The 25,841-nt window shown below is 47.3% G+C and overlaps 1 protein-coding gene across 1 annotated transcript in view; it reads right to left on the bottom strand.

The window, feature by feature from the left end:
• tspan15 (tetraspanin 15) overlaps window positions 1-22,630 on the bottom strand; it is a 41,650-nt gene extending 19,020 nt beyond the window's left edge. The window contains exons 1-2 of the mRNA XM_033034415.1: window positions 22,490-22,630; window positions 2,661-2,846 (exon numbers count right to left, since the gene is read on the bottom strand). Of these exons, the coding sequence (XP_032890306.1) occupies window positions 2,661-2,846; window positions 22,490-22,585 (282 nt within the window). The 5' untranslated portion in view covers window positions 22,586-22,630. The remainder of the gene's footprint in view (window positions 1-2,660; window positions 2,847-22,489) is intronic.
• Window positions 22,631-25,841: the final 3,211 nt, after the last annotated feature.

The following is a 25,841-nucleotide window of genomic DNA, read 5'->3' as shown; positions in this document are numbered from 1 at the left end:
AAGGGCCACATCTAACTCCCTCTTAAATATAGCCAATGAACTGGCCTCAACTACCTTCTGTGGCAGAGAACTTTAGGACATCTCAGTCCTAAAAGACTTCCCTCTTATCCTTAAACTGTGACCCCTTGTTCTGGACTTCCCCAACATCTGGAACAATCTTCCTGCATCTAGCCTGTCCAACCCCTTAAGAATTTTGTACGTTTCTATAAGATCCGCCCTCAATCTTCTAAATTCTAGCGAGTACAAGCCGAGTCTATCTAGTCTTTCTTCATATGAAAGTCCTGCCATCCCAGGAATCAGTCTGGTGAACCTTCTCTGTACTCCCTCTATGGCAAGAATGTCTTTCCTCAGATTAGGAGACCAAAACTGTACACAATACTCCAGGTGTGGTCTCACCAAGACCCTGTACAACTGCAGTAGAAGGCGCAGGTTACTCCTGCTTTTTTTGTGTCCATCTTCAGTTTAAACTAGCATCAGCAGTTCATTTCTGCACATTTCGTAAACCTACAAACCTGTGCGTCTTTGGAGTGTGGGAGGAACCCGGTGCACCTGGAGAAAGCCCGCGCAGGTCAAGGGGCGAACGTGCAAACTCCGTACAGACAACACCCATAGTCGGGAACGAACCCGAGTCTCTGGCGCTGTAAGGCAGCAACTCCACCGCCGCGCCACCGTGCCGCCCCATACTTAGTACAATTGTGCCTAATGTATAGCAAGATTTTCACTGGACTGTGTGAAAAAAAAAGTCACTGTACTTAGGTACATATGACGATACAGTCCATGAATGTAATTAGATTACACTAGTAAAAACCTGTCGACCCTTAACCTGGAAAGGTATTTTTCCATATTCATACAAACCAGGAAAGTAATACAGCAAAAGTATCAAAGTTTTCATTTTATTGTAGATCAATGTACGAGAAGATCTATAACAAGATGATGGCGCAGTGGTAGAGTTGCTGCATCACAGCACTTACAGCGCCAGAGACCTGGGTTCGACCCCGACTATGGGTGCTGTCTGTATGGAGTATGTACATTCTCATTCACAGATTTGTGAACAACTGATAATAAGGTGGTACTTCATTAAAAAGCTAAAATAGAAGAGATTGTGACCTGCATGGGTTTTTTCCGAGATCTTCGGTTTCCTCCCACACTCCAAAGACGTTCAGGTTTGTAGGTTAATTAGTTTGGTATAGATGGAAAATTGTCCCTAGTGGGTGTAGGATAGAAACATAGAAAATAGGTGCAGGAGGAGGCCATTCGGCCCTTCGAGCCAGCACCGCCATACATTGTGATCATGGCTGATCGTCCCCTATCAATAACCCGTGCCTGCCTTCTCCCCATATCCCTTGACTCCACTAGCCCCTAGAGCTCTATCTAACTCTCTCTTAAATCCATCCAGTGTCTTGGCCTCCACCGCCCTCTGTGGCAGGGAATTCCATAAATTCACAATTCTCTGGGTGAAAAAGTTTTTTTCTCACCTCAGTCTTAAATGACCTCCCCTTTATTCTAAGACTGTGGCCCCTGGTTCTGGACTCGCCCAACATTGGGAACATTTCTCCTGCATCTAGCATGTCCAGTCCTTTTATAATTTTAGATGTTTCTATAAGATCTCTCCTCATCCTTCTAAACTCCAGTGAATACAAAGCCTAGTCGTTATAGTCTAGATAGTGCTGGTGTGTGGGGGGTCGACGGTCGGTGCAGACTCGGTGGGCCGAAGGGCCTGTTTCCGCGCTGTATCTCTAAATTAAACTAAGCGATTTGTGAACAACTGATAATAAGGTGGTACTTCATTAAAAAGCTAAAATAGAAGAGATTGTGGTTCTTGTTGGACAAGGAGAGCGGGGAATTCAGCATGTATTTTGCACGTTTGGCTGATAAGGGGGCCACTTCTGGACAACTAACAATAATCAGTGATTGTATTTCAAGAACTGATCCACTAATGCAATCAACCTTCCATTTTACAATCACAAAAAGATTTCCTGTGAAACCTTGTTCACCAGGCTGAGCAAATAATGTACTTTATATTCTCACACAACAAGATAACGACTCTGACATCAGATGAACATTCGGGAAAGGCAATTACTGGCTTTTAGGTGCAGCACATGTTTATAACCTTAGGCTTCACAGCGATTATTTCTATTTAGCTTCACAGAACCACACAGCGGGTCGATACACTTGTAAAGCGACTTGTCCCTGAAAAACGCTATATAAATTCAATTTATTATTATTATTACCCTTCTTCAGACTCATGCTTGAATTAGATTCTGAAGAAGTGTCTCGACCCAAAACGTCACCAATTCCTTCACCCACAGATGCTGCCTCACCCGCTGAGTTTCTCCAGCATTTCTATCTACCATGCAATTTGTAGAATGTATTTTTGTATTATTTATTTCTTTAGAAATTAGTCAATTTCCAAACAAATGAACCAACTGTGTTCAAACTACGATAGAGTCATTATATTATATTATATTTTATCATTTATTTTTCTTTAGCCAGCATTTTTATCTACCTCCGATTTTTCCCAGCATCTGCAGTTCCTTCTTAAACATTCTACAAATTGCATCATTACATTTTCACATTCATTGTAGCTTCAAGCACTTTGTTGAAGACTTGGAAAGGACGAGCAGAAGTTAACACCCAGTTATAAAGAGGGAGTATCTCACCACTCTAAGAAGGCACAGGTTATCTCGGAGAGAGGCCAGGACACCAATGAATGACACCACGAACATCAGGATGCCAAGGACGATCAAGATGATAGCAGGGGCCAGAAAGGCACCTTGAAGGGTTTTGTATTTCTGCCTTTCAACCTCTGCATAGATCCCGATGCAGAGGATTAATCCTCCAATCACCTGGGGGGGAAAAAACAGAAAACATAAACCAGTTCAAAACATCGAAAGTTAAATTCTGCCCTTGTAAGAGATCGGAGTTGAGTTTGCGTTTAGTGCTAACCAGTCAGCGGAAAGACTATATATGATTACAATCCAGCCGCCCGCAGTGTTTTTTTATAGATATTTTCAAGGCAGAGATTGACAGGTTCTCGTTTGCAAGTTCACAAGTTATAGGAGTAGAATTAGGCCATTCGGCCCATCAAGTCCACTCTGCCATTCAATCATGGCTGATCTCTGCCACCTAATCTAATTTTCCTGCCTTCTCCCCATAACGTCTGAAGAAGGGTTTCGACGCTGAAACGTCACCCATTCCTTCTCTCCAGAGATGCAGCCTGTCCCGCTGAGTTACTCCAGCTTTTTGTTTCAATCTTCGGAGAACAGAGAATGGCTGGGCAGCATGGTGGCGCAGCGGTAGAGTTGCTGCCTTACAGCATCAGACACCAGAGTGCTGTCTGTACGGAGTTTGCACGTTCTCCCCATGACCTACGAGGGTTTTCTCCGAGATCTTCGGTTTCCTCCCACCCTTCAAAGACGTACAGGTTTGTAGGTTAATTGGCTTGGTATAAATGTAAATTGTCCCTGGTGTGTGTAGCGTAGTGTTGGTGTGCGGGGATCGCTGGTCGGTGCGGACCCAGTGGGCCGAAGGGCCTGTTTCCGCGCTGCATCTCTAAACTAAACTAAACAGAGAATGACTGGCATGTGTGTGGTCCTTGACTGTAATCATGTGTAGTCTTTTCTTTGACTGGATAACATGCAAACAAAACCTTTTCACTGTACCTTGGTACATATGGCAATAGTACATTAAACTGAGTTTATTTAAACTGAGTAAATTAAACGGAATATAATAATACCTTGATGTTAGGTTACCGAGAAGCAATGCAAGTTCTCATTGTGTCACCCGAGTCCATTGAGTATAGAAGTTGGGAGGTCATGTTGCAGTTGTATAAAATATTGATGAGAATGCATTTAGAGTATTGTGTTCGGCTCTGGGCACCATGTTATAGGAAAGATGTTGTCAAGCTGGAAAGGGTACGGAGAAGATTCACGAGGATGTTGCCAGTACTGGAGGATGTGAGCTATAGGGAGAGGTTGAGCAGGCAGGGACTCTATTCCTGGGAGTGCAGGAGGATGAGAGGGCGATCTTATAGAGGTGTATAAAATCATGAGAGGAATAGATCGGGTAGATGCACAGAGTCTCTTGACCAGAGTAAGATAATCGAGGACCAGAGGACATAGGTTTAAGGTGAAGGGGAAAAGATTTGATAGGATTCTGAGGGGTAACTTTTTCACACAACGGGTGGTGGGAGTATGGAACGAGCTGCCAGAAGAGGTAGTTGAGGAAGGGACTATCCCAATGTTTAGGAAACAGTTAGTTACATGGATAGGACAGGTTTGGAGGGAAATGGGCCAAACACGGGCAGGTGGGACTAGTGTAGCTGGGACATGTTGGGTGTGGGCAAGTCAGGCCAAAGGGCCTGTTTCCACCCTGTATCACTCTATGACTCTAAACCCTGTTAATCTGAAGGTGGAGTACATCAAATAAAGAGATCCGCTGGATAAATGTTAATAATCACGTCGTACCTCTGTGTAATGACAATTAAAAAATATATATTATTATTAAAACCAGGGCGTGTAGGGTGTAGTTACAATACTATAATGCTAGATAAGAACTGGATAATAGATTTGGAAATATAGTTTGGTAAAAGGCCAATTCACAACGCTGGAGACACAAGGAATCGCAGATGCTGGAATCTTGAGCAAAATACGAAGTGCTGGAGGAACTCAGCAGGTCATGCAGCATCCGTGGTGGGATCAGCTAGAAAAAGGCTCCCAACCCAAAACGTCACCCGTCCATTCCTTCCACAGATGTTGTCTGACCTGCTGAGTTCCTCCAGCACTTTGTGTTTTAATTTACAACCATCTGCATTCCGCTGAAGCTTCCAAAAATGGAAGTAAAAAACAACTCCAAAACAGACTCTACCATTCAAAGACCAAATCGAACAAGATCTTCCCAAACGTCTCTCCTATTTGTGATAAATGTCACCTCCAAGAAGCAAATATAACCCATTCCTTCACTTCCTTTTATAAAGTTACAAAACTTCTGGAGGGGAATATTTGATATCTTCTCCTTCAAATTAAATTGGAACCAGATATAAAACTGATCACATTAGGTATGTCAGAGGCCTGCTCTAAGCTAACGATATTTCAAAGATGTTTCCTCAATTACGGCCTAATAACGGTGAACAAAACGAATACTCAAATTTTGGAAAAAGACGACAGTCCCCACAGTGAAGATGCGGATTACAGATATGTCCGAGACACTACATTTAGAAAACATTAGGCTTGTCTTGCCGGAAAAAGCAGATTAATATCTCAAGACATGGTTGAGATTTAAACCCGATGCTAGGGATGGGTGAGGGGGATGAAGTTATATCTCCATCTTCTCTTTTCTTATTTCTTTTCTATTCTCTTGCATTTCTTTGGTAGCTTAGGGGTCTTTTTCTTGCTTTCTCTTATTTTACTTCCCTTTCTTCGTTCGCTTCTTTTTCTCCTTTTATTTCCCTTTTTTTTAAATTTAGGTTTCAATGATAAAAATGAAGCTGTACAATAATTGTATAACTGTTATGTTGATTGCCTTATCCCTGTACAATTGCTTCTAATAAAATAAAAAAATAAAAAAACAAACACCCAAACAGAATTTTAAGGTGTATTTTTTTTTAAAACAGGCGGGGCAGCACGGTGGCGCAGCGGTAGAGTTGATGCCTTAAAGCGCTAGAGACCCAGGTTCAGATTCAGATTCAGATTCAACTTTAATTGTCATTGTCAGTGTACAGTACAGAGACAACAAAATGCAGTTCGATCCTGACTGTGGGTGCTCTTTGTATAGAGTCTGTACGTTCTCCCTGTGACCGCGTGGGTTTCCGCCAGGTGCACCGGTTTCCTCCCACATCCCAAAGACGTGCGTGTTTGAAGGTTAACTTGCTTCTGTAAGTTGCCCCTAGTGCGTGGAGAGTGGATGCGAAAAATGGAGAACAGGGGACTGGTGTGAACGGGTGATCAATGGCCATTATTTGCAATGTTTAGCTGTATCTCCAAACTAAGCTAAACATTGCAAGTAATTCCAAGTAAACTCTTAACAATCCAGCAGTTAGTTTCCTGTTTACCTTTGGCGGCGACAAGAAAATAATGGGCGGAATATTGCAATGGCAGGTTAGTAAACTTGTGCAAGAATGCAATTCCTTCTTGAGCAACACTGCTTGGGAAAAAAGTTCAGCAAATTCAAATAGCCACGGGTTAACGTGATGCGTCTGATCACTGACCCACAAGCTCCTTGGTGAAATGTGCAGGAAGAAACTTCAGACTGAGAGAAGAAGGGTTGCGGCCCGAAAACGTTGCCTATTTCCTTCGCTCGATAGATGCTGCTGCACCCGCTGAGTTTCTCCAGTTTTTTGTGTACCTTGGACCTTGACTTTTGTTGGTGAGGGTGCGGAGTTACAGAACAATCAACTATTGCTGCAACTTTGCAGAGTGCGCATACACTGCCAGGAACAGGTTTGATCATGTGCAGGAAGGAACTGCAGATGCTGGTTTAAACCGAAGGTGGACACGAAATGCTGGATTAACTCAGCGGGACAGGCAGCATCTCTGGAGAGAAGGAATGGGTGACGTTTCGGGGTCGAGACCCTTCTTCAGACTGACGACCATAATCATCCCCTGAGTACTACACGCTGGCACAGGAGATGAAACCCCATTGACTTGGATTTTTTCAAAGATTAGGGAGAGAGTTTTTAGCAAAATTATTTTGGATTATTCATCACCTTGTCAAATCCCTGAGCTTCACCCACCCATTCCTTCTCTCCGGAGATGCTGCCTGGCCCGCTGAGTTACTCCAGCTTTTTGTGTCGAACGACAGGTTTGATCGTGTTGTTTAAAGAGGGATTTACATGCGTTGGAGGTAGTTCAGAAAAAAGGTTGACGAGATTAACTCCTGGGATGAAAGGGTAGAGTCGCAGTCATACTGCATGGAAAAAGGCCCTTCCACCCAAATTGTTCCTGCTGATCAAGATGCCCCTTCTAAACTATGCCTATTTGCCAGCATTTGGTCCATATCCCTCTAAACCTTTCCTACCCGTCCAACCTTTCCTACCCGTCCTTGTACCTGACCAAGTGTCTGTTAAAGGTTGTTATTCTACCCTACCACCTCTGGCAGCTCTGTAAAAAGATCACCTCTATAACGATCATCCCTCGGCCTCCTGCGCTCCAAGGAATAAAGTCCTAGCTTGCCCAACCTCTCCCTGCAGCTCAGGCCCTCGTGTCCTGGCAAAATCCTCCTAATGAAGCAGGGTTGTGGCCCGAAACGTTGCCCATTTCCTTCGCTCCATAGATGCTGCCGCACCCGCTGAGTTTCACCAGCATTTTTATCTACCTCCTAATAATGCCCCTGTCCCACTTAGGAAACCTGAACGGAAACCTCTGGAGACTTTGCGCCCCACCCAAGGTTTCCGTTCAACTGAGGTTTTTTTCAGTCTCCCTACCTGCTTCCACTACCTGCAACCTCCGGCAACCACTTGCACGTGGGAACTGCACGGAAACCTTGGGTTGGGCGCAAAGTCTCCAGGGGTTTCCGTTCAGGTTTCCTAAGTGGGACAGGGTATAATTTCATTTACCAAGCCCAGCTGCTCCATTCTCTCAGCATATGACAACCCCACCATCACGTGGATGGAAAGGAATTAGAGGGATACGGGCCCGACATGGGAAGGAGGGGCATCTTGGTCAGCATGGACAAGTGGGTGGAAGGGCCTGTTTCTGTGCTGTATGACAAGCTGATTGAGTGGCTGGGAATAAGACAGACGGAATATATAACAAAACTCCAATAATGTACTGACTGACTATTTTGAAATAGAGTCATAGAGTGATACAGTGTGGAAACAGGCCCATCGGCCCTCCTTGCCCACACCGGCCAACATGTCCCAGCTATACTAGTCCCACCCGCCAGCATTTGGTCCACATCCCTCCAAACCTGTCCTATCCATGTACCTGTCTAACTGCTTCTTAAATGTTAGGATAGTCCCAGCCTCAATTACCTCCTTTGGCAGCTTGTTCCACACACCCACCACCATCAGGGGTTATGGGAAGAAGGCTGGAGAATGGGGTTAGGAGGGAGAGATAGATCAGCCATGATTGAATGGTGGAGTAGACTTGATGGGCCGAATGACCTAATTCTATTCCTATTACCTATGACCTTATGACCTTATGACCCTTTGTGTGAAATTGTGATTCCTATTAAATCTTCTGCCCGTCTGTGGAATTCTCTGCCTCAGAGGGCGGTGGAGGCAGGTTCTCTGGATACTTTCAAGAGAGAGCTTGATTGGGCTCGTAAAATAGCAGAGTCAGGGGACATGGGGAGAAGGCAGGAACGGGGTACTGATTGGGGATGATCAGCCATGATCATATTTAATGGCGGTGCTGGCTCGAAGGGCCGAATGGCCTACTCCCGTGCCTATTGTCTATTGTCTTCACCTTAAACCTGTGTCCTCTGGCCCTCGATTCACCTACTCTGGGGCAAGAGACTCTGTGCATCCATCCGATCTATTCCTCTCATGATCTTATACACCTCTATAAGATCACCCCTCATCCTCCTGCGCTCCAGGGAATAGAGTCCCAGCCTACTCAGCCTCTGCCTATAGCTCAGACCCTCTAGTCCCGGCAACATCCTCGAAATCCACATGGCTTTGGCCCATCTTGTTCTGTTGGTGCAAATTTCTGTTACCTCACACTCCCCTTGAATAAACTTGATCCCAGCTTGCCATTGTCCCTTTAAACTTCCCCGATTCTGTTTCCAACATTCCTTTTGGTTGTTCCTTGATTAAAAGGGAAGTCAAATCAGACTGGATAGAAGATGGCAGATGGAGTTGAGCGGCACAGCGGTAGAGTTGCTGCCTCACAGCGCCAGGGACCCAGGTTCGTTCCTGACCACGGGTGCTAATCTGTACGGAGTTTGTACGTTCTCCCCGTGACCGCGTGGGTTTTCCCCGGGTGCTCCGGCCTCCTCCCACACCCCAAAAGATGCGGGTTTGCAAGATAATTGGCTTTGGTAAATTTACAAGAAGACGGATGCAAAATTCTCTTCCACTTGTAGGAGAGTCTGGGACTAGAGGTCGTAGCTTCAGAATTAAAGGACGTTCTTTTAGGAAGGAGACGAGGAGAAATTAGTCAGAGGGTGGCGAATCTGTGGAATTCTTTGCCAAAGAAGGCTGTGGAGGCCAAGTCAGTGGATATTCTGAAGGCAGAGATAGATAGATTCTTGATCAGTACGGGTGTCAGAGGTTATGGGGAGTAGGCAGGAGAATGGGGCCGAATGGCCTAATTCTACTGCTATCACTTATGACCTCATGACAAGTCTAAAGAAAAATGCTCTATACTCCATGTGTAACATCTGAAAAAAGCAAATTGAAATTGTGATCAACATCCAGCAGTCCAGAAACCTGCCCGTTCCGCCCCAGAGTCTCACACACGTCGCACTATTTTGAAATGAATATTATTTAGATTTGACAGAAAATCGGCTGGAGACAGCTTACAGAACTGGTTACGTTAACACTGTGCAGATGTTAAGGCTTTGCATGGATCCAGTCCAGCCAGATACAGTAGTCGGACTACTCAGTGTGTAGTTTAGTTTAGAGATACAGCACGGATCCGTGGTCGACCAACGATCAGTTTCTTCCCACACACCACAAAGACGTGCAGGTTTGTAGGTCAACTGGCTTTCTGTAAATTGCCCCTGGTGTGTAGGATAGTGCCAGTGTGCAGGTGCGGGCGGGTTGGCACGGAGGCGGAGGGCCGAAGGGCCTGCTTCCATGCTGCATCTCAAAATAATCAACTCAATTTATCAGCATCCATAGCCAAATAGTTCCCGCAATTGGGCACACTAGCACTATCCTACACACTAGGGACAATTTACAATCTTTACCCAAGCCGATAAGCCTACAAACCCGAACGTCTTTGGAGTATGGGGGGGAAACCGGGGCACCCGGAGAAAACCCACGCAGGTCACGGGGAGAACGGATAAACCCCGGACAGACAGACACCCATAGTCAGGATTGAACCCGGATCTCTGGCGCTGTGAGGCAGCATCTGTACCGCTGCACCTTGTTCTACATCCATTCAGTGTTAGAACGAGTTTGTGGTACAACGACCAGAATTATATTCTCACAAGTGTCTGTATCTCTACAGTTTTGAAACGGTGTTACTCTGCAGAAGGATTCCAAGGGTTCCAACCCAAAATGTCACCTGTCCATGTTCCCCAGAGCTGCTGGGGGCTTCTATTCTCTGGAATTTCGAAGGATGAGCGGGGATCTAATAGAAACATATAATATTCTTAAGGGATTGAACAGGCTAGATGCAGACAAAATGTTCCCCATGTTGGGGGAGTCCAGAACCAGGGGTCACAGTTTAAGAATAAGGGGTAGACCATTTAGGACCGAGATGAGGAAAAACATTTTCACGCAGAGAGTTGTGAATTTGTGGAATTCTCTGCCACAGAAGGAAGCCAATTCGCTGGATGTTTTCAAGAGAGAGTTAGATATAGCTCTTGTGGCTAACGGAATCAAGGGATATGGGGAGCACTGATTTTGGATGATCAGCCATGATTATGTTGCATGGCAGTGCTGGCTTGAAGGGCTGAATGGCCTACTCCTGCACCATGTTTCTAAGTTGCTACGACCTGCTGAGTTACTGCAGCACTTTGTGTTCTTTTGTGAAAGACTGTTAATTTACTAATCTGCCGACATTTAGGTTTAGTTTTAGAAATACAGCACAGAAACAGGGCCTTCAGCCAACTGGGTCCCCACCGACCAGCAATCCCCGCACATTAACACTACACGCACTAGGAACAATTTTTTACATTTACCAAGCCAAATTAACCTACAAACATGTACGTCTTTGGAGTGTGGGAGGAAACCGAAGTTCTCGGAGAAAACCCACGCAGGTCACGAGGAGAACGTACAAACTCCGTACAGACAGCACCCGTAACGGGGATCGAACCCGGGTCTCCGGCGCTGCAAGGCAGCAACTCTGCCGCTGCGCCACCGTGCCGCCCTCATGTATCGCAGTTCATTTTTGCACTGAGCGATCTGTACATTTTAATAATTGCGCTGAAGCTTCTCAACAAAACCTGTTGCCCCACTACACAGCCGCACCTCTCTCCTGCTGCTGGATTACTTCATGTCATTAGTCTCCTGGGTGACAAGTTCTAAAGCGACAAGCTTAGAAAGCAGGTTAATGGCACATCATTTATCTGGAGCGGCTGTAAATGGAGGGGGAGCTCGGGGAAGAACAACGAAACAGCAAGCGCATCAATTGTGGAAATCGCCGTTTGACCTTGGACTTTATAGAAACGGGTCCTTCGGCCCATCGAGTCGGCGCCGGTCAGCGATCACCCCGTAAGCCAGCACTATCCAACACACACTGGGGACAATGTACAATTTCTACCGAGAAACCTGCACGCCTTTGGAGCGTGGGAGGAAACCGGAGCACCAGGAGGAAAGCCCACGTGGTCACGGGGAGAACGTGCGAACTCTGTACCGACAGCACCCGTGGTCAGCATCGAACCCAGATCTCTGGGGCTGGAAGGCAGCAGCTCTACCGCCGCGCCACCGTGCCGGTAAACGTCAACAAGTGTGGTTGAGCTTGGTCTCAAGTCAAGTCAAGTCACTTTTATCTCTATAGCACATTTAAAAAACAACTCTCGTTGGCCAAAGTGCTTTATATTGGTGGAGGTACTAATGTTACACAACAGTGGTTCATAGATTAAGCACATACATAAATACATACATGCTCCGACACGCAATTCTAACTCACCCTCGGGGTGTCAGGATTGGATGCGGGATAACTCAGAACAAAGTGTGAACGGGTGATCACCGTGGACTCAGTGGGCCAAAGGGGCCTGTTTCCACGCTGTGTCCCCCGAGAACATGGATAGGCACCGTTTCAGGTCAAGACTCTTCTTTGGAACCCAACGTCTGCAGTTGCTTGCGTCTACACTTCAAACTAAACTGTCTGCCCGAATGCAGTCTTTTAAATGCTGTGATAATATCAGAAGGTCATAAGGTTATGAGTGATAGTAGAATTAGGCCATTCGGCCCATCATGTCTACTCCGCCACTCAATCATGGCTGATCTCCCTCTCCCTCCCAACCCCATTCTCCTGCCTTCTCCTCATAACCCTTGACACCCGCACTAATCAAGAACCTATCTGTCTCTGCCTTAAAAATATCCACTGGCTTGGCCTCCACAGCCTTCTGTGGCAAAGAATTCCACAGATTCACCACCTTCTGACTAAAGAAATTCCTCCTCATCTCCTTCCTAAAGGAACATCCTTTAACTCTGAGGCTATGACCTCTGGTCCTAGACTCTCCCATTAGTGGAAACATCCTCTCCACATCCACTCTATCCAAGCCTTTCACCATTCAGTAAGTTTCAATGAGGTCCCCCCTCTCATTCTTCTAGAGGTAGCACAGGCCCAGTGCCATCAAACGCTCATCATATGCTAACCCACTCATTCCTGGGATCATTCTTGTAAACCTCGTCAGGACCCTCTCCAGAGCCAGCACATCCTTCCTCAGATATATGGTGCCCAGAATTGCTCACAATGTTCCAACTGCGGCCTGACCAGCGCCTGATGGACCTTGTTTTTGTATACAAGTCCTCTTGAATGCCTGCCACCATCCCCTTTGGCAGTTCATTCCAAGTATTCACCACCTTCTGTGTGAGAAAAAGGACTCTGCTATCTCTCCTTGTAACTGCAGCCCTCCAATGCAGGCAGCATCCCCGGTGAATGTGGAGAGGATGTTTCCACTGGTGGGAGGGTCCAGGACCTGAGGCCATAGACTCAGAATTAGAAGGACGTACCTTTAGAAAAAAGACTAGAAGGATTTTCTTTAGCCTGAGGGGCAGTGAATCTGTGGAATACATTGCTGCAGATGGCTGTGTAGGCGTAGTCAATGGGTGTTTTTAAGGCTATTACAACAATTGGACAGGTACATGGATAGGACAGGATTAGAGGGATATGGCCCAAACACAGGCAGGTGGGACTAGTGTCGATGGGACATGTTGGTCCGGTGTGGGTACGTTGGGCTGAAGAGCTTGTTTCCACGTTGTTTCACTCTATGGCTCATTCAGCTACAAACCTCAGTGTTTAAGAAGGAACCGCAGATGCTGGAAAATCGAAGGTACACAAAAATGCTGGAGAAACTCAGCGGGTGCAGCAGCATCTATGGAGCGAAGGAAATAGGCAACGTTTCGGGCCCGAAACGTTGCCTATTTCCTTCGCTCCATAGATGCTGCTGCACCCGCTGAGTTTCTCCAGCATTTTTGTGTACCTTCAGCTTCAAACCTTTCTGTTTCCCACACACCACCTTCCCCAACTCCACTAACTGCTGCCCCCTGACTCTCTTGAACTTCTGGCACGTCGCTGGTGTCTTCCACTGTATTTGGTGAAAATCAGCTCCTTCAGCAGCTAATTAAGCAAACGCTGCTGACCCAATTACACATTACACCATTTGATGCATGTGAATTTCACCTTGGCCTTCCCAACCAAAGCAAAATGACATCCATATAAACACAAAACTTTCACAAGGATTCAATCGGATAAGGAAAGTTAAACAAGTGTCTGAACAGCATACCAACGTCCCGTTAAAAGCATTTCGAATGCATAATCAACAGAGAAATGATTTAAGTCTGCAGGATCGCCCATTTATCTGACCATTTACAAAGAATGTCCTGTAACTATATCTTCACAACAAATTGAACGAATGTTGCCTGGGTTTCAGCAACTAAGTTACAGAGAACAAGTTGAACAAGTTAGGTCTTTATTCTTTGGAGCGCAGGAGGTTAAGGGGGGACTTGATGGAGGTCTTTAAAATGATGAGAGGGATAGACAGAGTTGACGTGGATAAGCTTTTCCCATTGAGAGTAGGGAAGATTCAAACAAGAGGACATGACGAGAATTAAGGGACAGAAGTTTAGGGGTAACATGAGGGGGAACTTCTTTATTCAGAGAGTGGTAGCTGTGTGGAATGAGCTTCCAGTGGAAGTGGTGGAGGCAGGTTCGATTTTATCATTTAAAAATAAATTGGATAGGTATAGGGACGGGAAAGGAATGGAGGGTTATGGTCTGAGTGCAGGTAGATGGGACTAGGGGAGAATAAGTGTTCGGCACAGACTAGAAGGGCCGAGATGGCCTGTTTCCGTGCTGTAATTGTTATATGGTTATATGGTTATATGGTTAAATCCCTGGTCATCACAGCTTCTCCCCTCTCCCATGTCAGAAGGTTAGGGTGGCATGGCGGCGCAGAAAGCGTTCTCTGCGTGGAGTTTGTACGTTCTCCCTGTGAGTTTTCTCCGGGTGCTCCGGTTTTTCTCCCACTTTCCAAAGACTTGCAGGTTGGCAGGTTTAGGCCCCCTGTCCCACTTAGGAAACCTGAACGGAAACCTCTGGAGACTTTGCGCCCCACCCAAGGTTTCCGTGCGGTTCCCGGAGGTCTCCCTACCTGCTTCCACTACCTGCAACCTCCGGCAACCACCTGCAACCTCCGGGAACCACACAGAAACCTTGGGTGGGGCGCAAAGTCTCCAGAGGTTTCCGTTCAGGTTTCCTAAGTGGGACAGGGGCATAACTAGCATCTAGAAATTGCCCTTGGTGTGTCAGATGGTGCTAGTGTATAGGTGATGGCACGCTGTACCTCTCTACTAATCAACTCACCAATGTGTCAGCATCCAGAGCCAAGGAGATAGTTCCAACAAATTGCATACACTAGCACTATCCTACACACTAGGGACAATTTACAATCTTTACCAGAGCCCACCGAGTCAATGGTGACCAGCGATCCCTACACATTGACATTATCCTACACACTAGGGACAACTTACAATTTTAACGGAGCCAATTATAAACTACAAACCTGAACGTCTTCGGAGCGTGGGAGGAAACCGGAGCTCCCGGAGAGAATCCACACAATCACAGGGGGAACGTACAAACTCTGTACAGAGTAGCGCCCGTAGCCAGGATCGAACCCAGGTCCCTGGTGCTGTAAAGGCCCTGTCACACGGTACGAGTTCATTCCAAGAGCTCTCCCGAGTTTGCCCCGATTCGAACTCGTAGATTTACGGGAATGGCCGCTCGTCGGTACTCGGGGCTCTCGTGGACATTTTTCAACATCTTCACGAGTCTTCCCGTGCTTACCTGCTGTTAGCGAGTCTTCCCGAGTACCTGCCGTTAGCGTTACGAGCCGCTAAGAGACGTCCCCGAGCTCCGACGTACCCGCTACCTTCATTCTCCGTGCTTACCACGAGTTTGATTTTTTATTTATAACTTGGAAGAGCTCTTGGAATGAACTTGTACCGTGGGACAGGGCTTTAAGGCAGCAACTCTACCGCTGCGCCACCGTGCCACACCAGCACTCTGTGTCTTTAAAAAATAAAAAAAAGCATCTGCAGTTCCTTGTTTCTATAAAGTAGCTGGACTTTTGCACTACTCCAGCCCATTGTGCTCTATGCAAGATTCCAGCATCTGCAGTTCCTTGTGTCTGTAAAGTATCTGGAAGTGAATGCAAATCTACTCAAGAAAACAAAACGTGGATGTTACTGAAGAACATTTTGGTCCAATTTCTGTGCCAATGTGTAGCTTACAACCTCTGTACCTTGCAGGATTGTTTTCCAATGGTTGGTCAACAATCACTTCCAGATACTTTGTAGCCACAAGGAACTGGCAGATGCTGGAATCTTGCGTAGAACACACTGACCTGGCCAAGCGCATGCTCAGATGCCCTGCGTCGCATTTAAAACAATGGCGATGTTCTCTATTTTTAGACAATTGTAAAGAATACAGTTGCAATTAACTGCCCATATTTCCATAGACAGAGCCATGGGGAGTCATACAGCATGGAAACAGGCCCTTCGGCCCACCTTGCCCATACTGATCAACATGTCCCATCTATACTACTAGCCATACAGCATGGAAACAGGCCCTTCGGCCCACCTTGCCCATACTGACCAACATGTCCCATTTACACGCACAGTAATACAGCAAGGAAACAGGCCCTTCGGCCCAACGCCCATGCTGTTCAAGATGCCCCAACTACACTAGTCCCCCCTGGTTGTTTGGTGCATATCGCTCTAAACCTATCCTCTTCGTGTTCCTGTCCAAATGTCTTTGAGACATTGTTATTGTTCCTGCCTCAACTACCTCCTCAGGCAGCTCGTTCCTTACACCCACAAAAAAGTTGCCCCTCAGGTTCTTATTAAATCTTTCCTCTCTCATCTTAAACCTATGTCCTCTGGTTCTTGATTTCCCTACTCTGGGTAAAAGATTCTATACATTGGGACGACAGATGGCACAATGGGCTAAGTGTTCGGCTGGCAACCGGAAGGTAGCCGGTTCGAATCCCGCTTGGAGTGCATACTGTCGTTGTGTCCTTGGGCAAGACACTTCACCCACCTTTGCCTGTGTGTGAATGTGTGTGAGTGATTGGTGGTGGTTGGAGGGGCCGTAGGCGCAGATTGGCAGCCACGCTTCTGTCAGTCTGCCCCAGGGCAGCTGTGGCTACAGAAGTAGCTTACCACCACCGAGTGTGACTGAGGAGTGAATGAATAATGCGATGTAAAGCGCCTTGAGTATTAGAAAGGCGCTATATAAATCCCATCCATTATTATTATTATTACCCTATCAATTGTACTCGACGGCCAGTGTGGACTCGGTGGGCTGAAGGGCCTGTTTGTAAGATGCATCTTTCAATCAAGGTAGACCCAACATGATGTTGGAGAGTGGTACAGCATTGAAACAGGCCCTTCAGCCCAACACATCTCTACTAACCAGCAAGTAGGGGCGGCAGTGGCACAGGGGTATAGAGTTGCTGCCTTAGAGTTCGATCCTGACAACGGGTGCTGCCGGCACGGAGTTTGCATGTTCTCCCTGTGGTCGCGTGGGTGTTCTCTGGGTGCTCCGGTTTCCTCCCATATTCCAAGTTCCAAGTATCTCTGTTACGTCCCTGCACACCTCCTCTGCCCTGAGAAAAACCAAACCCAACCTATCCACACACTCATCTCTCCGCTGCCATCAGGTAGAAGGTACAGGAGCATGAAATCTGCAACATCCAGGTTCAGGAACAGCTTCATCCCCACAGTCATCAGACTATTAAACACAACTTCAAACAAACTCTGAACTATAACAGCCTATTGCACTTTATCTGTTTATTTATGTGTGTGTGTATATATATGTATATTCTATGGTATATAGACACACTGATCTGTTCTGTATTTATGCCTACAATATTCTGTTGTGCTGCAGCAATGCAAGAATTTCATTGTCCTATCTGGGACACATGACAATAAACTCTCTTGACTCAGTTTAAGGGTCACAGTTTAAGGATAAGGGGGAAATCTTTTAGGACCGAGATGAGAAAAAAAAATTTCACACAGAGAGTGGTGAATCTGTGGAATTCTCTGCCACAGAAGGTAGTTGAGGCCAGTTCATTGGCTATATTTAAGAGGGAGTTAGATGTGGCCCTTGTGGCTAAAGGGATCAGGGGGCATGGAGAGAAGGCAGGTACAGGATACTGAGTTGGATGATCAGCCATGATCATATTGAATGACGGTGCAGGCTCGCAGGGCCGAATGGCCTACTCCTGCACCTAGTTTCTATGTTTGTGGAATGTCTTATCCCAGGCAACATTCTGGTGAATCTCCTCCGTTTCCTCCCCACTGCCATCATGTCCTTCCTAAACGATGGCCACCAGAACTGCACACAGTGTACCAGCAATGGCCTAAAACAAATTAGCCTAGTTTATGTTTAGTTCAGAGATACAGCATGGAGACAGGCCCTTCGGCCCACCGAGTCCACACCAACCAGGGATCTCTGCACATTAACACTACTCTACACACAATTTTAGATTCATATACCAAACCAATCAACCTGCAAGCCTGGACGACATTGGGATGTGGGAGGAATCCAAAGAAGTCGGAGAAAGCCCACGCAGGCCACGGGGAGAACGTGCAAACTCCGTACAGACAAGCACTCGCAGTCAGGATCGAACCCGGGTCTCTGCCGCTGTAAGGCAGTAGCTCCAAGCGCTGCACCACCGTGCCGCTCTGCATAATAATACCAGTGCAGTTTCATCGAAGCCTTTTGCAATTGCTGTAGGACTTCATTATTCTTGCAATCAAAATTCTTGTTCCCACAATAAAGGCTATGATACCATCTGCACCCTCAATGCTCCACCAGTTATGTTGATTTCAGTGACTGTGCACCAGAACTGCACACAGTGTACCAGCTGTGGCCTTGATTATTGTCACCAACCAATCCTTCACCATTCGAAAAAACACAGGTTTTTCTGATAGGTACTTAGAGTGATACAGTGTGGAAACTTGCCCACACCGCCCACAATGTCCCAGCTACACTAGTCCCACCTGCCTGCGCTTGGTCCATATCCCTCCAAACCTGTCCTATCCATGTACCCATCTAACCCTTTCTTAAACGATGGGATAGTCCCAGCCTGAACTACTCCCTGTACAGAACATACACCCACCACCAGACCTCAAATCTTTAAACATCTGCCAAACTCCTCAAATAGAACGGCACAATGGGGCAGCTGCCTCACAATCCAATCCTGTGAGAAGTTGTCTTTAGTCAGAGGGCGGTGAATCTGTGGAATCCATTGCCAGGGATGGGCTGTGGAAGCCAAGTTAATGGGCATTGTTAAGGTTGAATTAAACAAGATTTTTGATTAGAACATTAAAAAAATAGATGCAGGAGTAGGCCATTCGGCCCTTCGAGCCAGCACTGCCATTCAATATGATCATGGCTGGTCATCCCCAATCAGTACCTCGTTCCTGCCTTCTCCCCATATCCCCTAACTCCGCTATCTTTAAGAGCCCTATCTAGCTGTCTGTTGAAAGTATCCAGAGAACCGGCCACCACCGCCCTCTGAGGGTTGAGATGGAAAGATAGATATAACCATATAACCATATAACAATTTACAGCACGGAAACAGGCCATCTCGACCCTTCTAGTCCGTGCCAAACACGTATTCTCCCCTAGTCCCATCTACCTGCGCTCAGACCATAACCCTCCATTCCTTTCCCGTCCATATAACTATCCAATTTATTTTTAAATGATAAAAACGAACCTGCCTCCACCACCTTCACTGGAAGCTCATTCCACACAGCCACCACTCTCTGAGTAAAGAAGTTCCCCCTCATGTTACCCCTAAACTTCTGTCCCTTCATTCTCAAGTCATGTCCCCTTGTTTGAATCTTCCCTACTCTCAGTGGGAAAAGCTTATCCACGTCAACTCTGTCTATCCCTCTCATCATTTTAAAGACCTCTATCAAGTCCCCCCTTAACCTTCTGCGCTCCAAAGAATAAAACCCTAACTTGTTCAACCTTTCTCTTTAACTTAGTTGATGAAACCCAGGCAACATTCTAGTAAATCTCCTCTGTACTCTCTCTATTTTGTTGACATCCTTCCTATAATTAGGCGACCAAAATTGTACACCATACTCCAGAATTGGCCTCACCGATGCCTTGTACAATAACATTACATCACAACTGCTATTCACAATGCTCTGATTTATAAAGGCCAGCACACCAAAAGCTTTCTTTACCACCCTATCTACATGAGATTCCACTTTCAGGGAATTGAGGACAGTTATTCCCAGATCCCTCTGTTCACCTGCATTCTTCAATTCCCTACCATTTACCATGTATTTTGATTTGTCCTGCCAAGATGTAGCACCTCACACTTATCAGCATTAAACTCCATCTGCCATCTTTCAGCCCACTCTTCCAACTGGCATAAATCTCACTGTAGACTTTGAAAATCTACTTCATTATCCACAACCCCACCTATCTTAGTATCATCTGCATACTTACTAATCCAATTTACCACACCATCATCCAGATCATTGATGTACATGACTAACAACAGTGGACCCAACACAGATCCCTGTGGCCTCCAACCTGACAAACAACCATCCACCATTACTCTCTGGCATCTCCCATTCAGCCACTGTTGAATCCATCTTGCTACTCCACCATTAATACCCAACAATTGAACCTTCTTAACCAACCTTCCGTGAGGAACCTTGTCAAAGGCCTTACTGAAGTCCATATATACAACATCCACTGCTTGACCCTCATCAATTTCCCGAGTAACCTCTTCAAAAAATTCAAGAAGATTAGTCAAACATGACCTTCCAGGCACAAATCCATGTTGACTGTTCCTAATCAGACCCTGTTTATCCAGATGCTTATATATAATAATAATAATCTTTATTGTCATTGTACAAGACAACGACATTTTGTTGGAGCAGTCCTCCAGCTGCACAGGAATATGAGTATAAAAATACGTTTAAAAAATAACTATTCAAAAATTAGACTATAAACATATAGGAGTATGGGCGGGTGTGTGAGAGAGAGGGGGGGAATCAGTGTGGGAGGGGGATAGAGTTCAGTAGTGTCACAGCTCTATGGTAGAAGCTGTTTTTCAGTCTTGTCGTGCGGGCGCTCAGTGTCCTGTATCGTCTTCCTGAGGGCAGGGGGGTGAAGAGGCAGTGTCCAGGGTGTGTGCTGTCTCTAATGATGCCCTTGACCCTCCGGATGCAGCGGGTCCGGTAGATGTCCTCCAGTCTGGGGAGCTGGGTGCCAGTGATCCTCTCAGCAGTCTTAATGACGCGTTGGAGAGCTTTCCTGTTCTCTGCGGTGCAGCCAGAGTACCATACTGTGATGCAGTATGTGAGAACTGACTCGATGGCTGACCTGTAGAAGCTCACCAGCAGCTGTTGTGGGAGACGTGCCCTCTTCAAGCACCTCAGGAAGTGAAGCCTTTGAAGTCCTTTCTTGACCGTCGCTGTGATGTTGACGGTCCAGGTCAGGTCGTGGCTGATGTTGACCCCGAGGTACCTGATGTTCTGCACAGCCTCCACTGTCTCGCCGTTAATGGTGATGGGCTGATGGACGAAGGTCTTCGGTCTCCTCCTGAAGTCCAGGATCATCTCTTTTGTTTTTGCTGCGTTGAGGATCAGGTTGTTCTCACGGCTCCAGCTCACCAGGTTCTCTACCTCTGTCCTGTAGGCGGCCTCGTTGTTACTTGTGATCCTGCCTACCACGATGGTGTCATCTGCAAACTTTAATATGGTGTTGGCCTCGTGGGTGGGTTTGCAGTCGAGAGTGTAGAGAGAGAAGAGGAAGGGGCTCAACACACAGCCCTGTGGTGCACCGATCTTCAGGGTGATGCTGGAGGAGACCTGCCTCCCCATGCGCACAGTCTGTGGTCGGCCGGCGAGAAAGTCTAGGACCCAGCTGCTCAAGTGTGTGTTGAGGCCCAGGTGGTCCAGCTTGGTGACTAGTTTATGGGGGGGGGGGGGGGGGGGGGGGGGGGGGATGGTGTTAAAGGCGGAGCTATAATCTATGAATAGCATCCGCACATAACTGTCCCGCTGGTCAAGGTGTGTCAGGGTGAAGTGGAGGGCCAGTGACATTGCGTCCTCCGTCGACCTGTTTGCCCTATAGGCAAATTGGTGGTGGTCTAAAGAGAGGGGGGGGGGGGGGGATCTCTAAGTATATTATCTCTAAGTATCCTTTCCATTAATTTGCCCACCACTGACGTCAAACTAACAGGTCTATAATTGCTAGGTTTACTCTTAGACCCCTTTTTAAACAATGGAACAACATGCGCAGTACGCCAATCCTCCGGCACTATTCCCGTTTCTAATGACATTTGAAATATTTCTGTCATAGCCCCTGCTATTTCTACACTAACTTCCCTCAATGTCCTAGGGAATGTCCTGTCCGGACCTGGAGACTTATCCACTTTTATATTTCTCAAAAGTGTCAGTACTTCCTCTTCTTTGAATCTCATAGTTTCCATAGCTACTCTACTTGTTTCCCTTACCTCACATAATTCAATATCCTTCTCCTTGGTGAATACCGAAGAAAATAAATTGTTCAATATCTCCCCCATCTCTTTTGGCTCTGCAGATAGCTGTCCACTCTGACTCTCTAATGGACCAATTTTATCCCTCAGATCAGCCATGATTGAAAGGCGGAGTAGACTTGATGGGCCGAAAGGTCTTATTCTGCTCCTGGAACACGAGTTTCCACTTTCTCCCTGTGACCGTGTGGTGCTCCAGACTCTTCCCATGTCCCGAAGCTGTTTAACGAAAGAACTGTGGATGCTGGCTTACACCGAAGAAAAATGCAAAATGCTGCAGTAACTCAGCGGGGCAAGCAGCATCTCTGGAGAGAAGAAATATTGATGACTGTTTTGGGTCAGAACCAGTCTTCAGACTCGGAGCACCTGGAGGGAACCCACGCGGTCACATGGAGAACGTGCAAACTCCGTACAGACAACACCCGAGGTCAGGATCGAACCCACCAGTCCGCCTTACCCGCTGAGTTACTCCAGCATTTTGTGTCTATCTGCAGTACATCTCACCGCTCCTCTCCTCCCTATCTCTCCTCTCCTCTCTATCCCTCCTCCCTCTCCCTCTCTCTCTCCCCCAAGTTATACTGCCCTCATTTGGCTTCATGCGTCTCTGCCAGTTGACACTCACCCAGAAGACGGTCGCGTAGGTGACCAGGGTGAACTTGACACAGATGTAGTTGAGGCGGCGGCAGAGGTTGCGCGACCCCACAGTTTGCTTCGCCATCCCGCCGGCGGACCACACCCCACCCGACCCGACCCGGACACCGCTTCCTGCTTCATCTGAGCCCGTCCCCGCCCCGTCTCCGTCCCCACCCCGTCTCCGCACATCCACCAAGCGGCGAGCCGCCCGCTCCTGACTGACGCCGCGGCCGCCCAGTCAACGCCGGGGCCCGGGAGCTCCAGCAGGAGGAGAGGAGCGGAGCGGAGCGCCCTCCACCTGTAGCTCAGCTTCAGGGCGGCGGGGACCTACCTCGCCCCTTGCAGAGTGTGAGAGAGGGCCAAGGAAGAGAGGGTTCGAGATTATAGGGTCCCAGATAAGAGAGGGTGAAGGAAGAGAGGGCCAAGGAAGAGGGGGTTCGAGATTATAGGGTCCCAGATAAGAGAGGACCAAGGAAGAGAGGGTCGTGGAAGAGAGAGTGAAGGAAGAGAGAGTGAAGGAAGAGGGGGTTCGAGATAATAGGGTCCCAGATAAGAGAGGGTCAAGGGAGAGGGGGTCAAGGAAGAAGAGTGGGGCAATAGGAAACAAAGTGCTGGAGTAACTCAGCAGGTGAGGCAGCATCTCTGGAGAACGTGGATAGGCGATGCTTCGGGTTGAGACCCTTCTTCAGACCCTGTCTGACCTGTGGAGTTACTCCAGCACTTTGTGTGCTTTTTGTTTGTATTAACCAGCATCTGCAGTTCCCTGTTTCTACAGGAGTGGGCCAAGGAAGAGTGATCCAAGGAAGGGTGTGTCGAGAAAAGGGGAGGAAGGAAGGAGGTGCAGATCCAGAGCCAGCAAGATCATGAAGGACCCCCCCCCCCCCACCACCCCAGCAACGGACTGTTCCAGCTGCTACGGTCAGGCAAGCGCCTCCGCTGTCACCCTGCGAAAACAGAGAGGATGAGACGGGGTTTCTTGCCACAGGCCGTCAGGACTGTAAACTCTGATCTCACCTGGGACTAATTTACTGTTGTGGCTTTTAAAAAAATGTAAATACTGGTTCTGTTCTGTTGTTCTATTGTTTTGCACAATCCACAGGCATTGCCACTTTCATTTCACTGTACACCTTGTATGTGTATGTGACCAGGGTGAACTAGCACTGCAGAGGGTGGTGAAAACTGCCCAACGCATCACCGGTTCCTCACTCCCCTCCATTGAGTCTGCCCAGAGCAAGCGATGTCTGCGAAGGGCGCGCAGCGTCGTCAAGGACTGCTCTCACCCCAACCACAGACTGTTTACCCTCCTCCCATCCGGGAGGCGCTACAGGTCTCTCCGTTGCCGGACCAGCAGGTCCAGGAACAGCTTCTTCCCTGCGGCTGTTACCCTACTTAACTCCGCACCTTGGTGATTGCCAGTCATCCCCCCCACCCCCCTCGGACACTCCTTCCCCCAGTGACTGATCTCCCCCCCCCTGAAAATTGCTCTACTGCTACTGTATATACGCTTCACCCACCTTTGCCTGTGTGTGAATGTGTGTGAGTGATTGGTGGTGGTCGGAGGGGCCGTAGGCGCAGATTGGCAGCCACGCTTCCGTCAGTCTGCCCCAGGGCAGCTGTGGCTACAGAAGTAGCTTACCACCACCGAGTGTGACTGAGGAGTGAATGAATAATGCGATGTAAAGCGCCTTGAGTATTAGAAAGGCGCTATATAAATCCCATCCATTATTTATTATTATATATATTTTACTGTTCCATTATTCTGTGTTTGCACTTCTGGGTGAGATGCTAGTTGCACTTCGTTGTCTCTGGACTTGTACACTGCACAATGACAATAACGTTTGATTCTGAATAAAGTTTGAATCTGAATGTGTATGTGACAAATAAAGCGGACTTGACTTGACGTGAGTGGGCAAGGAAAGGGGGTGCAGGAAGAGTGTCCAAGAAATGGCCTGGGGTCCAATGCTGGACACAGGCAGGTAAGATGCTGGTGGTCTGTATGGGAGGAGATGAAAGGAAGGTTCAGTGGTCTGGATGAGCAGGAGAACAGCAGGGAGCGAGGAATGGCCATTGGATTGAATTGCATTTATTTGAATGTAACAGGCACGACAGATAAGACGGGTGTATTCGGGTCGTGGATAGGTACGTTCGACTGGGCCATCGTGGCCATTACAGAAACCTGGTTAAGGGAGGGAGGGGACTTGGCAGCTCAATGCTCCAGGGTACAGGTGCTACAGGAGAGATTATTGGTAAACGATGAGATGTTGATGCTTCATTGAGTAAGTAGAATGACAAGGAGTAGTCCAAGATGTCATAACTCTAAATATTGCCAGAGGAAATTTTCCTGAACTCATTTGACAATTCCCCCTGTATAAGCCATTGACACTATGGCAATCCCATTATATATTGGGAAAGTTAAAATCCCCCACAATGGAATGGAATATTTTATTGTCACATGTGATATGGTGCAGTGAAACTCTTTGCTTGTGTACTCAAGGTATGTAAATAGTCGCCCCATAAAAGGCGGCTACACCTCGCTATACCTCCTCCATTGACTCTGTCCAGGGACCCCGACATATCCTTTAAGGTTAGGCAGAGGTTCACCTGCACCTCCTCCAACCTCATCTGTATCCGTTGTTCAAGATGTGGACTTTTATACATCGGTGAGACCAAACGTAGACTGGGCGATGGTTTCGCTGAGCACCTTCGCTCAGCCCGCCTGGACCCACCTGACCTCCGATTGCCAGACACTTTAATTCTACTTCCCATTCCCACACTGACCTTTCTGTTCTTGGTCTCCTCCATTGTCAGTGTGAGGCTAAATGCAAATCAAGGAACAGAATCTCAGATTTGGCTTGGGCAGCTTACAGCCCAGTGGTATGAATATTGATTGATTTATCTCACTTCAGGTAGCCCCGGCATTCCCTCTCTCTCCATCCCTCCCCCACCCAAGTTACACTAGCTTCTCGTTTTCACCCAACAAACAGCTAACAATGGCCTGTTTCCATTCTCATATTGGCAGCCACTTTTTTGTCTACCTTTCATTCATTGTTCTTTATCTCTCAACGTCGTCTATATCTCTCGTTTCCCTTTTCCCTAACCAGTCAGAAGAAGGGTCTCGACCCGAAACGTCACCCAATCCTTCTCTCCAGAGATGCTGCCCGTCCCGCTGAGTTACTCCAGATTTTTGTGTCTATCTTCGGTTTAAACCAGCATCTGTAAAGTATCCCACACCAGGTCCAGATCATGTCTTATGAATCTGACTGGGTTTTTTGAACATGTGACCACAATGTTGGCGAGGTCAAAGCCATAGACGTTGTCTACATGGACTTCAGCAGGACCTT

Source organism: Amblyraja radiata, chromosome 15, assembly GCF_010909765.2.
Source record: "Amblyraja radiata isolate CabotCenter1 chromosome 15, sAmbRad1.1.pri, whole genome shotgun sequence".
Lineage (NCBI taxonomy): Eukaryota > Metazoa > Chordata > Chondrichthyes > Rajiformes > Rajidae > Amblyraja > Amblyraja radiata.
This window is presented reverse-complemented; position numbering and strand designations above follow the sequence as displayed.